The 17,449-nt window shown below is 53.5% G+C and overlaps 1 protein-coding gene across 3 annotated transcripts in view; it reads right to left on the reverse strand.

Moving 5' to 3' along the window:
- Positions 1–8,766, reverse strand: part of PARVB (parvin beta) — an 81,837-nt gene extending 73,071 nt beyond the window's left edge. For 2 of the 3 annotated variants that reach the window (XM_024737522.1, XM_024737520.1), the window contains exon 1: positions 8,630–8,765. In XM_024737522.1, the coding sequence (XP_024593290.1) occupies positions 8,630–8,711 (82 nt within the window). In that variant the 5' untranslated portion in view covers positions 8,712–8,765. Of the gene's footprint in view, positions 1–8,629 lie in introns of all 3 variants that reach the window. The other variant, XM_024737521.1, reaches the window with a different exon arrangement.
- Between the last annotated feature and the right edge of the window lie 8,683 nt (positions 8,767–17,449).

Genomic DNA, 17,449 nt, shown 5'->3' on the forward strand with positions numbered 1-17,449 from the left:
ACACTGATGACTGGTGTCCTTAAAAGAAGAGGGAGGGAAGACGGCCACATGAAGACAGAGGCCGAGACGGGAGTGGTGCAGCCACGAGCCAAGGAGCACCCGGAGCCACCGGGAGCTGGAAGAGGCGGGCAGCAGCCTCCCCGGCAGCCTCCAGAGGAACCACAACCCTGCCGACACCTTGATTTTGGACTTCCGGCCTCCAGACTGTGAGAATACATTTCTGGGACGTCCCTGGCCGTCCAGAGGTTAAGACTCTGCGCTTCCATTGCCGAGGACCCGGGTTCAACCCCTGGTCAGGGAACTAATATCCCACAAGCCACGCTGCACAGCAAAACGAACGAACAAACAAACAGTATGAGAGAATCCATCTCTGGGGTGGAAGCCACCCCATCTCTGTGCTTTGTTCCAGCGGCCCCAGGACACTAAGACCCCAGGCCGCTCCAGGACAGTGGCACCCAGCACGGCGTCACATCACAACCATCACAGACAGTGACAGGCCCGGCACGGCGGCCAGGCCACCCACGAGCCACCCACGAAGGCGCCGGAGATGGAGGGGAGGGAAAGGGCCGTGATGCATTGGCCTGCCGTCCCGTGGGGCCGACAGGTCTGTGAGGGCTCCTGACCCGTGTCACGCCCTGAAACGGGGCAGGCACCTTGGCTGTTCTACCTCACGGGCGGCACACACTGCGGGGATTTAAGGGCATGTGCATGGATCACCGAGCAAACGTGTGTTTCTGACCAGGCCTCTGGCCAGTGTGGGACTCACTGACCCCTCCCGCGTGGAGCCAGTCCCACAGGGTGAGGTCCCAGTGTCCAAAACGTATCCCGGGCACCACTGCGTGTGGCCCTGAGCACTCGGAGGGCACTTCTGTGTCTCACCAGCCCCCCAGGGTCTCCAGGCCTGAACGAGGTGAACACAGGGCATTTCTGGGCAGACGGGCTGGGTGGGCTCCGGGCAGGCTCACAGGGTGAGGGCTGCGGATCGGTGGCAGTGTCTACAAGGACAGGGGTCCTCCTGACTCAGCTGCGTGGAGGCTCAGCACCGTCCCCCCCTCCACCCCCGCTCCCTCTGCAGCGCCCTCTCCAGGCTCTGCCCTCCGGGCCTCCAGGCTCCAACCTCAGGGCGTCTGGGGTCCCACCTAGGCTCAACCTCGCATCCCAGGTCAGCACAGCCTGCCCTGCACACCTGCAGGTTGTTCAGGAGCTAGAGGTGAAGGATAAAGAAAGAGCGCTCATCCAGACAGTGGAATACCCTCCAGCACTAAAAAGAAATGAGCTACCAAGCCACGGAAAGGCACGGAGGGAGCCAAATGCGTATTACCAAGCGAAGAAGCGAATCTGAGAAGGCTACGTACTGTGTGATTGCAACTCCATGCCACTCTAGAAGAGGGAAATCTGTGAGGACAGTAAGATCAGGGGTTGCCAGGGATTGGGGGAGGGAGGGATGAATAGGGAGAACACAGAGGATTTTTACGGCCGCGAATACAATACACCCTGTATGTTACTGTCATGGTGGATACATGACATTATACATTTGTCCAAACCCACAGAATGTACAACACCAAGAATGAGCCCTCATGTCAGCTACGGACTCCGGGTGACGCTGAGCTGTCAGTGTAGGTTCACTGGTGGTACCAAGTGCACCACTCTTCTGGGGGTAGGGAGAATCGGGGAGGCTGCGCATGGGCAGGGCGGGGAGGTATATGGGGAATCTCCACCCTCTGCTCAGTATTGCTGGGAACCTCCTAAAACCGATCTAAGAAGTAAAGTTTATTATTATTTTTAAAAAGAGCAGCAGGGGACCCCTTCCGGGTCACAGGGGGTGCAGGTGTGCGTGTGTTCCGGGCAGATCCTGGGCACCCAGGTACCGAGGGCCCTGGAAAAAATGCTCAGTGGTTGCCGGGAGTCCTCCCTTCCCTTGATCCCCTGCTCCTGGGGTGGGAGCTCAGGTGGGGTCTGGTGGAGGTCCTAAGGACACCATCCATGGAGGCAGCCTCCTTCCAGCTCCGTAGTTCTCAGCCAGGGACAGTTTGCCCTCCAGGGACATGTGGCAGGGTCTGGGGACACTGGAGGCAACCACGTCCGGAGCAGGGAGTGCTACTGGCATCTGGCGTGTAGAGGCCAGGGGTGCTGCTCGACGCCCTGCCGTGTCCGCCACCCCCTGCCCCACCGGGAATCAACCCTGCAAAACGTGCAGGGCGCTGAGGCAGAGAAGCGCTGCTAGACCCGACTCGGGAGCCCACAGGCTAGACTGCCATGGGCTCCCGACACTGCACAGCCGCGTGGCACCCACAGGGAGTCCGGCACCTTCCTTCACACCTTCACACAGGCCGGAATCCCACGGCACCATGGCCTTACGCTCCCCACTTCCTGGGGTCAGCGTGCGGCTTAAACCCCATCCCGGCTGTCCTGGCTCTGCAAACCGTAAGTGCTAACTAAGTACAGCACGCATCCTTCAGCCTCAGGACCGAGGTTGGGCACCGTCCCTGTCTCCAGAGCCTCCAGCCCCCAGGGAGCCCACAGGGTGTCCCTGGCACAGAGGGCAGCCTGGACTCCTCTATCCCTCCGCTTTCCGGCCCGGTATGGACACGAGGTGGGGCCCGAGGGCAGGGGCGAGCCCCGCAGCCGTGTCCACCCACCTTTGTTACCTGCTCTGTGCCAGCCACTCGCAGACGCTCATCGCCCACGCGCCCTCTCGAGCCGGGCCGGGGCTGCAGCAGGCAGCTGGGAGGCACGGGGACCAGGCGGTGAGTGATGCTCCCCCAACCTGCACCCCCTTCCTGCCTAGGGGGCAAGGTACTAGCAGGGTCCTCGCTGTTCTGCACCACAGGCCAGGATCAGCCTGCCCTGGTGCTCGATCCCTGGGGTTGCAGCAGCTCAGCTGCTTGCCTGAGGCCCTGGCCTCCCACCTCTGGTTGCCCTGGCAACTGGGCACCCTCCCTCCCAAGGAAGCCACAGGCTCTGGCCGGGTGAGAGCTCTGGACACTGGTGACAGCTGGGGGGAAGGCGTGGACAGCCGGACCAGCCAAGTGTGAGCCAACACCCTGAGCGGCCCGGACAGCTGCTGCCCGGAGGCTCCACTGACCCGAACACGGGGTCACAGAGCTAAGGTCACAGACCTTTTTCTGTCGGCATGGCTCCCCGAGGTCAACAGAGTGGACCACGGAGCTCAAAACAACAGGGCTCGTCCCAACGGGGCCAGGCTTCCTTTGGTCCATCTGCCGGAAGCCTCGCCCCAGCTTTGAACGACCAGCCCCTCCTCATGCTTCCGGGAGCCCTTCCTAAACCCACCCCTAAGTCCCCTGGGTGACCGGCACGGCACCCCACGTCGTTCCTGCCCCAAAGTCATCACTCTGTTATTTTATGTTTTGATAAATTGTCTGTCTCGGAAACCCTCCTACACCGTTGGTGGGAATGTAAGTTGGTGCAGCCGCTATGGAAAACAGTATGGAGGTTCCTCAAAAACCTAAAAATAGAGCTACCATATGATCCAGCAATCCCACTCCTGGGCATATATTCGGACACAACTATAATTCAAAAAGATACATGCGCCCCTATGTTCACAGCAGCACTATTTACAATAGCCAAGACGTGGAGACGACCTAAGGGTCCATCGACAGATGAATGCGTAAAGAAGATGCGGTATTTAGAGAGTGGAATACTACACAGCCATAAAAAGGAATAAAATAATGCCATTCACAGCAACATGGTTGGACCCAGAGATTATCATACTAAATGAAGTAAGTCAGAAAGAGTAACCTTGGAGTCGAGTCTTAAAGGAGCCTGGCCCGCAGGGCAGAGAAAGTGGGTGCCAGTCTCCATCCTCATGTTCCCAGCGGGTAGGGGAAGTGGGTTCTTTTGCCCTGGGTCGTCCTGCAGCAGGAGGCTGGCTAACCATATAGTATCACTTATACGTGGAGTCCAAAATATGACACAAATGAACTTATCTACGAAACAGAAGCAGACTCACAGACACAGAAAACAGAGTCGTGTTTGCCAAGGGGGAGTGGGGTGGGGGAGGGAGGGATTGTGAGTTTTACATAGCAGTTGCAAACTATTGTATATATGTATAACTGAATCGCTTTGCTGTCCGGCAGAAATTAACGCGACATTGTGAATCAACGATACTGCGATAAAATAAATTTTTAAAAATAAATAAAAAATAGTCTCCAGCTTGAACAGACAGTCCCCGAGCACAGGGTCCTTCGTCTGTACCCTCAAAGCCCAGCTCAGGGTCTGACACACAGTAGGCCTTCAACAGATGTCCTCTGAATCCCGAGTAAAATATGTATCCTAACCGTACCTCCTCTCCCTCAGGGTTGTGGACTCGTGACAGAACACGTAAAATGCCAGGCACGGGCCCTCGGCAGATGCTCGGCAAGTACGTTGTGAGAGTTTTGAGGACCTACTGTGTACGAGCCGGTCATCGGCATAGCTGGAGGGGAGGGAGGCGCGCCCTGAGCCTGTCCCGGACCGAAGCCTGCTGGGGCCCACCCGCTTCCTCCCCTTCAGAGCGACGTTCCCTCCCCTCCTGGGCCCCCTCTGTGCCTTCTATGAGCGATGAAGCCTTCTGTTGAAGCGTACCCCAAGTTTAAACGAGTGTCCCACTTCCCCAGCTGCATGGAAGCATCTGTTTGGAGAAAATAACGGAGGGACACACTTCGTCTCTTGGTTCCCTTTATTTGTAGTTGGTACTGAGAGGTCAGAGAGGCAGGGGATGGGGAAAGTAGGGGCGGCTATATGGATCCACTTGTTTTTTACTTTATTTTTTCCAGCCTTATTGAGATATAATTGACATATAACATTGTATACATTTAAGGTGAACAATGTGTTGGTATGATACATTTATATATAGCAAAATGATTACCACCATAGCTAACACCTCCATCCTGTCACATAATTACAATTTTCTTTTTGTGGTGTGAACATTTAAGATCTGCTCTCTTAGCAGCTTTAAGTATGTAATACAGTTAATTAACTATAATCACCGTGCTATACATTAGATCCCCAGTGGATCTAATGTATACCTTTTAGTGGCTATATTTTTAAAGCAGCTATGTTTTCCAACAAAGGGCACCATACACAAAGAGTTGCAAGTTTTAGGTGTTAAAATGCAAATGTAGAAGGTTATTAAATCCATTCTTTCTTTTTTTTTTTAACGTTTTATTTTATATAAGGAGTATAGTTGATTAACAATGTTGTGTTAGGGACTTCCCTGGTGGCACAGTGGTTAAGACTCCATGCTCCCAATGCAGGGGACCCAGGTTCGATCCCCGGTTGGGGAACTAGATCCTACATGCAGGCCGCAACTAAGAGTTCTCATGGCACTGCTAAGGAGCTGGCGAGCCACAACTAAGACGCAGCGCAAATAAATAAATAAATATATATTTTAAAAGTGTTGTGTTAGTTTCAGGTGTAAATGTAAATTTCCTCCACTCAATAAAAGAAATCTTGTTTTTTTTTTTTTAAATGCACATTTTCCGGTGTAACCATGATGGGATCTGGCTCTGTCTGCACCTGTTCATTCGCTCATCCAACAACCACTTAGTGAACGTATCAGGCCTGGTGCCGGGCTGGCTGGGCAACGACTTAGACACAGGCCCTGACCCAAGGGCCTCAGTGTCCAGGACACAAACAATGTAGGTACGTGAAGATGCTGGGGACCCAGAAGGGAATGGATGACAGCCCAGGCAGGCTTCCTGGAGGAGGCAACCTTGGAGTTGAGTCTTAAAGGAGCCTGGCCTGCAGGGCAGAGAGAGAGGGTGCCAGTCTCCAACCTCACGTTCCCAGAGGGTAGGGGAAGTTGTTCTTTTGCCCTGGGTCGTCGTCCTGTAGCAGGACATTGGCTAACAGGCTGGGAAGAGAGAGGACGCTTCTGAAGTCCCTTTCAGCAAACTACCAGCTCTTCATTCTCAAGTTCCCTTCTCTTGTCCCATTTCGTGCCTAACTTGAAGCCCCCCAACCCAGAAAGGCCTGCAGGGTGGGGATGGAGACCACGGGCCGGCACCAGGGAGGAAGGAAGTCTGCCTCTATCAAGGGCCTGCCCACCCCACATCCTCATATATGAGCTCACTCAGGCTCCCGGGGACAGCCGGGGACAGGGGTGCCACTACAGACCAGGGAACGGAGGCCGGACGTGCAGGCGACTTGGCCAAGGAGGGAGCTAAATGCTGACATTCCCACTGGAACCAATCTACCCAACTGTCCTCTCCACAAAATAAAGATGTGGGGAAGTCACAGACGCTTACATCTTAGAAAGTTCTTGCAGTCTTGGATCCCTTAGGCAGGTAATTAGCAGGGAGGGGGAGGGGGAGGCAGAACAAAGCAGCAGGCGGCAGTGATACAGAAGAAGAGGCAGCAGCTGATTGGCTCTCCCAGTCTCGCTCTGGGCAGGCGGGGAAGGCCTCAGGGGTCCTTGATGGAGCAAGTGGGCTGCCTCGGTCATTGTCATTTTACTGATTGGAAAGATACCGTCAAGGTCCCATGGGTAGTAGGAATGGAGTTGGGATCTACCCTGCAAGTCTCACTAGCAGAGCAGCCAGAATAAATACACATTCAGTGACCTGAGTCCAAGCATAACTTCTGTGTCCTCAAACACAGCATCACCAGCCAGGAAGGAGGGGACAAAACACACAGATGACGAGAGCTATTCCAGAAAAGACCTCTGAGTACAAAGACAGAGCAGCGTGGCTGATCAGCAGCCTGGGGGGGTGCGGAGGGCGGGTGGCCACAGAGCCACGAGAGGGGGAGCCCTCGGCTTGGGTCCCCGGGCTTTCACAGCCTGGGGACCCCTCCCTTTCCTAAGAGAAGACTTAACAGACCTCCTCCTTGCATCAGCAGTTGTACTTTTCAGACGGCGAAAACGCACTGCAGCACAGCTCTTAAATTAGTCTTTTGAAGTGCAACAGAACCTGAGCAAAACGGGAAAAAGGCAGTAGATCTCTGAGCAAGTTCCCTGTTTATTTGGTCCCCATCGTTATCTCCCCAAGTGAGTTCCACAGACATAGACGTTCACAGGTCTTGTGTGAATTAAGCCAGGGTCAAGGGACTGGAGGAAACACTGGGTGAGGCAGGGCTAAACAGGTGTCTTTTTCTGCAGGACTTCTCAGATCCTTGACTGTGCCGTGTACCTTGCGATTCTCCCAGGGGAGCGTGGAGAACTCAGCAATCCACCCCCTCGGGAAGAAAATGCAAGAGGCACGAAGTCCAGGGCAGTTCCAGGGGTTAGGACTCAGCGCTCTCACTGCCAAGGGCACAAGTTCAATCCCTGGTCGGGAACGAAGATCCCACAAGCCATGAGGCACGGTCAAAAAAAAGAGGAACAAAGTCCATCATAGCACCGGGAGAGCAGACAGGGTCTGCCCCTCCATCAACCACCACGGCCCTTCATCCCCCAACCCCTCCTGGCACTGCCCAGGAAGGGCCACTTGGCCTGGTTCAATCCCTTTGTGCTTTTTATTGTAAAGTCTATTGTCCTCAAAGAGCTGCTTCAGAGTGTGAACTAAGATCCTCCCTGCATTCAGTTTCCTTACACCCCTCCCTCGATTGCTGGTGTCTCCCCTAGAAATGTCCCCACACACCTAGGTGAATGACCGAGACAAAAATCAGTCTGTGTCCTTGAAGGAAGGGCTACCTTGGTCACCTGCAAACCTGGGCACCAGTGTCCCTTTCTTTAAGGAAACACCAGGCACAGCCCAGGAAGGACGTGTGACCGATATTCCATCACACGGGAAGGCACACATGGGGGAGCCGTCTTGGTGTCAGAGACACAGGAGCATTTGAATATCATCTCACTCTGTCCCCCAGCAGGTCCCAGGGAGATGGCCTTCAAGCCTCAAGCCGAGGTTAAGAGCTCCAGCTAAACTCCGACTCCCATTCCCATTTGCTGTGTGACCTTGGGCAGGTTAGTTAGCCTCTCTGTGCTTTAGTCTCCTCTGCCGTAAAATAAAGTTGTTATGCGGATTGCACGAGACAAAGCATGTAAAGAGACTGGGATAGACCCTGGGACCAGAGAGCTCGGCACACATCAGCTGTACCGCTGTCCCCATTTCACAGGCAGGAAAGCCAAGCATCAGAGGAACCACGCCAACTGCCATGACTGGTGCTAATCAGGGCAGACCACCCGACGCAAAGCCCCTTCCACTGACGCTGCCTCTGAAGAAAAGGCAGAACGAATCTCTTATCCAGTGACGACAAGAAAAGCTAGATGCTGGCCAAGAACATCCAGTTTAAAGGGAAAGATGGAACCCAAAGGTCATTAAAGAGAAATCCATCATATCAGATAGCCCTAAAAAAATCTTAATTGCAACTTGCCCCTGAAAATGCTCCCAACCCCTTTCCTCAACCTAGGCCCAAAGACCCACATGACCCACCAGAGTGCTGGAAACTTCCCAACACGCTTCATCCTGCACATCAGGCACCCGTCCATCTGGGCCAAGGGGGATACCAGGGCCCCCTTTTCCCACTGTCCTCACATCCACCCTTGCCACCTTCCTGGGGAAAGTCGAAGGGCCAGCCCAGGGTCCATTCTGGTCTAAATGACCTTCCCCCATAAAGCAGAGAGGGAATAGGGCTGGCCCGGGCTTAGCTTCTGCTGCAAACGACGAGAAAGAAACCGGGGAGGACTCACTGGTGAAGCGGGTAACTGCAGGTGAGTCTGAGGCCAGCGGGGAATCGGCGGGGAGACGTAGGAGACACACACCAGGTCCCATAGGGGCGCGGGCAGGGATGCTGCCGTGACTTGCAATTCGAGGGAAAGGCCCCTTTTGGGTGAGTTTGAGGAAGGCCACAGGGGATCAAGCTGCCGGGAGGACGGGGTTGTTTTTACACGATAAGACACTGCCGACCACAAAATATTATTTCTATCTTTGCTGCCAACGGCTTCACGGCAAGCTGCTCCCCAGGAAACAAGCCCACAAGGCAAGAAGAAGGAAGGAAGGGAGTATCCATTCCTGTGTGTGACTTCAGACGTGTTTGTCTGGCTCAGCAAAAAGCTGAACAATAGACCTCGGCCTCTGATAAGGCTTCGATCTCGGCCTGGGCCTGGAGACCCGGCTGCCAGGCAGGTGGACGGGAGGGTCCGAGAGTGGACTCAACCCGGTTCCTTGTCCCAACCCCAAAGAGAACACGGAACACAGGCCCGCGTCCCCACGCCGCATCTCCTGGATGCCGACCACATCGAGAGGACCAGCGCTAACGAGGAACTCTTGTCACCCCGTTTCCAAGACAACAGAAATCAAATACCAGAAACAAAGCCCTACTGGAGCTGAGGCCACCCAAACTGGCAGATCTGCTTCCTGTAGCACTGGCTTCTCAGGGTGGGGGGACAGGGGAAGATGCTAGAATGGGGAGGGAGGGTGCAGAAGTAGAACCACACCTACCTTTGCCCAAAACTCCTCCTCGATTTGGCCGCTGGACACACTGCTTGGCCTCAAAGCTGAACCAGTCACCTACCAGCTGGGTGACCGGGCGGGCCACCCATCTGTGCCTGGTTCCCTCGTCTGTAAAATGGGGTTGATAACAATGACCAAGCCTGTGGGGTTGCTTCAGGGATAAATGCATTTGTATGGTTCCTGGTAGGAGGCATTACTCGCCCTACTTACGACAGTTATTAGCAATGCCCCCAGCTCCCGAGGGAAATGCATGCTTCCTGTAGATGTGGCTTGAATGGCCAACCAATCCCCAGGTTTGTTCAGGCAGGGAGTATGTGAGCCCAACAGGGACGCTGGTACCCAGAGCGGGCCCACCACCAGGAGGGGCTTCGGGACAGCGGGCAGTCATGGGACATGGCCACCTGCTCCCAGCGCTGCCCGGTGGACCTACCCCAGCCCAGGCAAAGGAATCAGCAGCACGGGATCCCCCCAGACTTGGTGCAAACCAACGGTAATCCAGAGTCGATACCTGGGACCCGAGGCAGCAGCTGCGAGGAACCCAAGGCCGATACGGTCCCGAAGCTGATCGTGGTCTAACGGTTCCTCTACTGGGGCCACCTGATGAAGGAGCTTGTTAGGGGTGAACTGTGTTCCCCCCAAATCCATTTGTTGGAGTCCTAACCCCCAGGACCTCAGAAGATGACTGTGTTTGGAGAGAGGGCCTGTAAAGACGTGATGAAGGTTAAATGAGGTCATATAGGTGGGCCCTGAACCCATGCAACTGGTGCCCCTATAAGAAAAGGAGATGAGGTCACAGACACGTACAGAGGGATGTGACCACGTTGAGGACACAGTGGGGACACCACCCCTAAGCCAAGGAGAGAAACCAGCCCTGCTGGCCCTTGGATCTCGCACGTCCAGCCTCCAGAACCGTGAACGCACACATGTCTGCTGTTTAAGCCCCCCAGGCTGTGGTACTTCGTTATGGTGCCCGAGGACACGCCTCTTCAGCTCAAGTAGGACGAGGGTATCCTGTGGGCGCTCAGAAAGCAAGACCCGGAACAGCCACGTCCAAGAGTGCCCCGCGGAGGTCTGCGCCCAGAGGACAGCTGGGGCGGGAGCAGGGGCATCTCAGCACCTCTGCGCCTGCCAGCTCGGCCAAGCAAATGCCCGGAGCCAGCACCCAGCTCCTGGGGGGCAAGAATAACGGAGGGTCAGTCACGAAAGGAAAACTGCCCAGCTTTTAAAGGAAAACGGCTGTGCTTAAAAAATTATAAAAGAATCGGGAGCCCCATGGTGTCATCGTAAAGAGTCAGGTTTTGACAATTGTAACTGCAGGGCAGCTCTCATTTCATTCATTCACCATCTATGCATCCAGAGCCTCCTACCTGCGAGGCACTGGGGATTCCGTGATGCTGGGCCAGGCAGGCAAAACCCAGCTCCTTATGTGCCATTTTTAGAATAAAATAGGGGGCTGCACATTCATTATTTCATTTGACCCTCATCACAGCCCCCAAGGCAGCCAGAAAGAATTCTTATTACCATCCCCACTTAATGGATGACAAAACTGAGGCTGGGAGGGGTGAAGCAGGCTGCTCGAGGTCAGGACCCCAACCCAGACATGCGTTGTGCACCTACTATGTGCCAGGCGTCACTCAAGCCCAGGCACAGCAGCGAGAGGACAGAGGCTTCAGCTTCAAAGCGGGAGGAAAGTCAATCAATAAGTAAATACGGTATTTCAGAGGATGCTACGTGCTACACAGACAGGCAAGGGGACAGAGGCAACACTTCAGTAAGATAATTAATTCAGACTAAACCAAGCACAGGTTAACTGTTTTGGGGATTTTTTTGCTTTTTCTTTTTTTTATAATTTTTATTGGGTATAGTTGATTTACAGTGTCGTGTTACTTTCAGATGTACAGCAAAGTGAATCAATTATACATATATATTTTTTTTTCTTTTTTAGATTCTTTTCCCATATAGGCCATTACAGAGTATTGAGTAGAGTTTCCTGTGCTATACAGTAGGTCCTTATTCGTTACCTATTTTATATATAGTAGTGTATATATGTCCATCCCAATCTCCAGAGTTATCCCTCCCAACCCCTTACCCCCAGTAACCATAAGTTTATTTTCTTCTTTTTTTTTTAATTTATTTATTTTTATTTTTGGTTGTGTTGGGTCTTCGTTGCTGCGCTTGGGCTTTCTCTACTTGCGGCGAGCGGGGGCTACTCTTCGTTGCGGTGCGCGGGCTTCTCATTGCAGTAGCTTGTCTGGTTGCAGAGCACGGGCTCTAGGCGTGCGGGCTTCAGTAGTTGTGGCTCGCAGGCTCTAGAGCGCGGGCTCAGTAGTTGTGGTGCACGGGCTTAGTTGCTCCGCGGCATGTGGAATCTTCCCAGACCAGGGATTGAACCCATGTCCCCTGCATTGGCAGGTGGATTCTTAACCACTGCGCCACCAGGAAGTCCCAGTAAGTTTATTTTCTAGACAGGTTTAACTGTTTCTTCCTGTTACAGGCGGGTTACACCCATTTCAATACAATCCATGAAAAGTCAAAGAAGTACAAGTTCCACCTTTTTACTGAAACGTTTCTGTCCGGAAGGAAGGCGCTTCTCTACCCCCTTCTCTTTGAATCGATCGTGGGCACTGTATTGGCAATCCCCCAAGTGCTAAGTTCTAAAAAAACAACATTAAGTTGAAGGACAAAAGATGTCAGGAAAGAGGGTGACCTGGATGGTGACTTAAAAGCAGGTGATTCCACTGGAGCCACCTGCCTGGTACACAGCAGGCACTCAATACATGTTGGCTGCCTCAGCATTTTCATTCTTGCTAGCCGTCTCAGCGAGGATGGCCTCCGACAAGCCTCCCGGGGGCCAGGATGGGCGCCCCCAGAGGTGCTCCAGGGGACTCACCCGGCGCCACCCAAGGCAAGCCGGATAAACGCCACCCTCTTCCTCCGCCAATGCCCCCGTCGGCTCGTACAATCAGTCACACCCGGGAAATGAACAGAAAGAATGAGCTGCAAAGCTGCGTGATGCTTCACAGCCGCACGCCTCCAAGCCAGGGACCCCGCCAGCCCTGCCCCGGAGGTCTGCCCGCCTTCAAGGTCATGCCCGTCAACCTCCAAGGGCCTCAGGATCCAAAGCTCCAGAAGCTCCTAAGCACTAACGCCAGCCTCGGGGAACCTCCCTGAGCCTTTCAACAAACCCGAGTCCACAGGTATTTCCCGTGCGCTGCCTGCCCGGCTAACACAGCCTTCTGCTCCAGGTCATGTGTTATTCCCTCCTCAAAACACACGAAGGGAAAAGTAATCCGAGAATCCAGGGCTGGGAAGACAAGGCCGCCCGCGTGACACGCCCCCATACAGGACCGCAATGGTGACTGAACTGTCGCCAAGCGGCCAGGGCGTGGCTATAAGCTTGGGGGCTGGCGGTTCCATCTCGATGAGGAACAGCTACGGCCGGGTCCTCGAGAGCACAGACCCTGTCCTTGCTTTTTTTTTTTTTTTAATTGAAGTATAGTTGATTTACAACGTTGTGTTCATTTCTGTTGTAGAGCAAAGAGACCCTGTCCTTTCTGAGTGTGGATCCCCACACAGCAGCCTTGGAGAAGTGAACAGACCAGAGGCGGCTGTAACAGTGCTGGACCACCCCACGCCCGTGGGAAGGGGCCTGACCCTGGGACCCCCGTGCCCCAGAGAGCCCTCTCCCAGCCGGCCAACCCCCCTCTGCCAGCCTCCAAACCACGAAGCCGAAGGAGGCCCAGAGGAAACACAGAAGCTTGTCCGATAAGGTACGGTCCATCCTCACTGTTTGTGGATTCTGTATTTGCGAGTCTACCTACTCACCAAAATTATTTGTAACCCCCCCACGCGGTCCTCCTGGCACGTACACGGTCATTTGCAGTCACGTGCGTGCAGAGCAGCCAAAAGTCTGAGTGCCTGATGCCCGTGTTCCCAGATGACATTATTCCACTCACATACAATGAACAAGCACCCTTCTCGTGGTCCAGTTAGTGCCACGTTTTGCATATCTTTGTGCGTTTTTGTTGGCGATCTCACTGTTTAAAACGGTCCCAAGCGTAGTGAAGTGCTGTCTAGTGTTCCCACGTGCAAGAATGCTGTGATGAGCCTTCTAGAAGAAACACATGTGTCGGATGAACTTCGTTCAGGCACGTGTCATAGTGCAGGTGGCCTGGAGTTCAACGTTACTGAATCAGCAATACATATTAAATAAGGTGTCTTTACACAGAAACACATAGAAAACAAGGTTCCATGGATCAGAAACCTCCCTCTGCGTTTGCCCAGGAGCAGAGGCTCAGCATCACCAGGGAACACAACTGCCATGAGGAAGAGGAACGACTGTATCTGAGAAGGAATGAACCAAATCCAGCAGCTCACTCTGGCCAGCTGGTTCAGTTCTTCCTCTGCTTTGCTTGAGAGACATCAAACTGTGTCTCCCTGGCCCATGCTCAAAGAACCCAAGGTTATTCCAACTTCCAGGTAGGTATGGATGTCTAATACAGCTGTGTCACCAGATGACATTCACCCAGTAAGCCCCACTGGGCGTAACTCACACCCACACCTGAAGCCCCAGGGTTTGGACCCCGAAGCTCCCACCTTCACCCACCTTTCTCACCACCAATTTCCTTCACCTCTGGCTCAGCCCAAGCTTCTCCTGCTCCAGTGTTTACAAGTTTCTCATTGAAGCAGTTCCTCTCGCCCCAGACCCTGCAGCTGAAGATGCTCCCGTGACAACCAGCTACAAAATTCTCACGCGAGAAGCCACCTTCCATTTCCGAACGTCCTTTCCACCTTCTCAGAACATAAGCAAGGTCTCCCCCCATGACAAGTAGAGAAGTCGTCGCATTGGAGGAAACTGCGACCTGGGACAGCATACCCCCCCCCCCACATCGTGCTAAGCAGCACACCACAAGGAGAGTGACAAGTGCTATTTAAAACCAAGCGACGGCGGGACGTCCCTGGTGGCGCAGTGGTTAAGAATCCACCTGCCAGGGGCTTCCCTGGTGGCGCAGTGGTTGGGAGTCCGCCTGCCAATGCAGGGGACACGGGTTCGAGCCCTGGTCTGGGAAGATCCCACATGCCGCGGAACAACTAAGCCCGTGTGCCACAACTACCGAAGTCCACGTGCCTAGAGCCTGTGAGCTGCAACTACTGAGCCCACGCGCCACAACTACTGAAGCCCATGTGCCTAGAGCCTGTGCTCCGCAACAAGAGAAGCCACCGCAATGAGAAGCCCGCGCACTGCAACGAAGAGTAGTCCCCGCTCACCGCAACTAGAAAAAGCCCACGTGCAGCCCAAAATAAATAAATTTAATTAATTAATGTTTTTAAAAAAAACCTACGAAGTGGGCATCCCAGTTCTACCACTGGCTCCTGAGTGTGGCTAAGGCAGGTGCGGCCCCGAGACAGGTCTTCTCATAGTACTGAAAAATTCAGGCTTCGGACCACGGGCATAGATGCCCCTTGCACCCCTCCTGGGACACAGTGTGCCAGCTCACTCTGGGCCTCGCTCTGGGCTGAGATCCAGCACGAGCGTCTTCTCTTGTCTCCGGACATTCTACAAGCACACAGATGATCTTTAGCAGCCACTTCATTAGTTTTAGAGCCAAATAATCCCATCATATATGACTTGATTGGCTTGTAAAATTACCCTTTGTTCCAACAAATATTTATTGAGCGTGCCACCATGTGCTATATCCTGCTTGGTACATGACATTTTTCCAAAAATAATTAACTCAGCTATCGATCAAAATCCCCTAATTTAATTTGCTCTCAAATGTGTTTAATTTTCCCTCAAATGGAACGATGAGCTTACAAGCCGAGCACTTTTGCCAGGTTGAGACAAGCAGCAAAAAAGTGAGAAGAGAGGACTTCCCTGGTTGTCCAGTGGTTGAGCTTCCAATGCAGGGGGCACAGTTCGATCCCTGGTCGGGGAACTAAGATCCCGCAAGCCGAGAGGCACAGCTGAAAAAAAAACAAAAGAAGAGAAACTACCAGCATGGGGCCCGTCCAACAAGCACTCCGCCACCCGAGCTCACCCAGCTGCCTCTCTGGGCATCTTACATGGTCACCCGCACACCCTGATGCTGTCCCATCACCCGCTTCGGAAAACTGGCGAAGGCACAGAGAGGTACAGTAACTCACCAGGGGAGATCAGGAGGAGAGCCAGGAGCCGGGCATCGAGCATCAGAGTCAGCTCCGTCCCCGCCTGCCCCCTGCCTCAGATCGAAACTCAGCCGGAGCAAATCCACGTGCAGCCCAGGCGCCGCATCACCCTCTCCTGAGCTCCACAGAGACAGCGGTCCAAGGAGGGATGTGACACTGCGTGCCAAGGTGGGCGGCGTGGCTGCCCGGCGGAGCTGGGCTGAGCCGTGGGCGACCTCGAGAGTCTTGGGAGGCACGCACAGAGTGTCTCCAGGCACGTAAGGTTCAAAGTCAGGCAAAGCCCCCAAACGTAGAAGAGCATGTGCGTGTGTGACCACACGGCGAGGAAAGGCACAGGTGCTAACGGCAGTGGGTCCCCTCTGCTGGGAGGGAGAGGCCCCGAGGGGGAGGGGTGCAGACAGCGTTATCTAAGCCGAGTGGTAGGACCGTGGGTACTTTTCCATTATACTTTACACTCTACACATGTAGACGCTTTTGTAAGTGCAGTATTACTTCACAATACTTTTTCATTTTAAAAAAACTGAGGTAGGGACTTCCCTGGCGGTCCAGTGGTTAGGACTCCGCGCTTCCACTGCAGGGGGCACGGGTTCGATCCCTTGTCGGGGATCTAAGATCCTGCAAAGTTCACGGTGTGGCCAAAAAAATAATAAATAAAAATAAAATAATATAAAATAAAACATCGTGGTAAAATATACATAACATTTACCATTTTTAAGCGGCCAGTTCAGTGGCATTAAGTCCCTTCACACTTCCGTGCAGCCATCACCACCACCTACGGAATGCGTCATCTTCCCAACTCTGTCCCCACTGAACAACCATTTCCCCTTTCCCCCTCCCCCCAGCTCCTGGCAGCCACCACTCTACTTTCTGTGTCTATGAACTTGACTAATCTTGGTGCTCAGGTGAGCGGAATCACACAGTCTTTGTCCTGTTGTGACTGGCTCATTTCACTCAGCATAACGTCCTCAAGGCTCAGCTCTGTTGTAGCCTGTGTCAGGATTTCCTCCTTTTTTAAGGCTGAGTCATATTCCCTTGTATGGATAAGTCACATTTTGCTTAATTTCTTCCGTCCATGGACATATGGGTTATTTTCACTTCGGGGCCACTGCTAGTCAAGCTGTGTCACGATCTATTTTTTAACGCCCGATTTCCCAAGAAGGAGGGAGCCTGGGAAAAGACACACCCAGTACCTCCTGGGTACCAGGCCCTCCCTCCTCTCACACGGAAAGTAACTGTGGTTGCTGATCCATAATGTCCACATTACTCTCTGATACTCACTTCAGGGGGTCCCTGTAAAAGGCACAGGTAGCAATAACAGAATACGTTAAATGGCCGTCTCTGTAAGAACATTCTAGAAACTAGAACTTGTCATACAAACGGGGTTTTTTCCGTTGTTGGTTTAAACCAGGGATTGGCAAAGTGCAGCCAGTGGGCCAAATCCAGCCCACCACCCACTTCTGTAAATGAGCTATTACCGGCACACACCCACACCTGTATATTTATGTATCGTCTACGGTGGCTTTCATGCTACGAGGGCAGAGTTTAGTCGTTTCTATAGAAACCAGATGGCTCACAGAGTCTCAAGTATTTGGACCTTTACAGACAAAGATGGCTGACTTTTCAATGCTTAACGAAAACCATAACACAATCTTTTAATATTTTCAAGGCGTGGGGGATTTAGGGCTGGGGTGATGGCAGGAACAGGAATTCTTTCTGCATTCTCGGTACCGGGTGAGGAAAGTAGGCTGAAGTCCTCCATCTCCCCTGGGTCTACCCAGCAACATTTGCGCAAGTCAAGCGTGGCCTGCCGGTCCCCATTCACACCACCTCTCGGGCGACGGGGCTTTCGTGCAATGCCTCCAGGTTAACCTGACTTCTCCCTGTGACCTTCG

The sequence above is a fragment of the Neophocaena asiaeorientalis genome, unplaced genomic scaffold (assembly GCF_003031525.2).
Source record: "Neophocaena asiaeorientalis asiaeorientalis breed wild unplaced genomic scaffold, Neophocaena_asiaeorientalis_V1.1 scaffold242, whole genome shotgun sequence".
Taxonomy (NCBI): domain Eukaryota; kingdom Metazoa; phylum Chordata; class Mammalia; order Artiodactyla; family Phocoenidae; genus Neophocaena; species Neophocaena asiaeorientalis.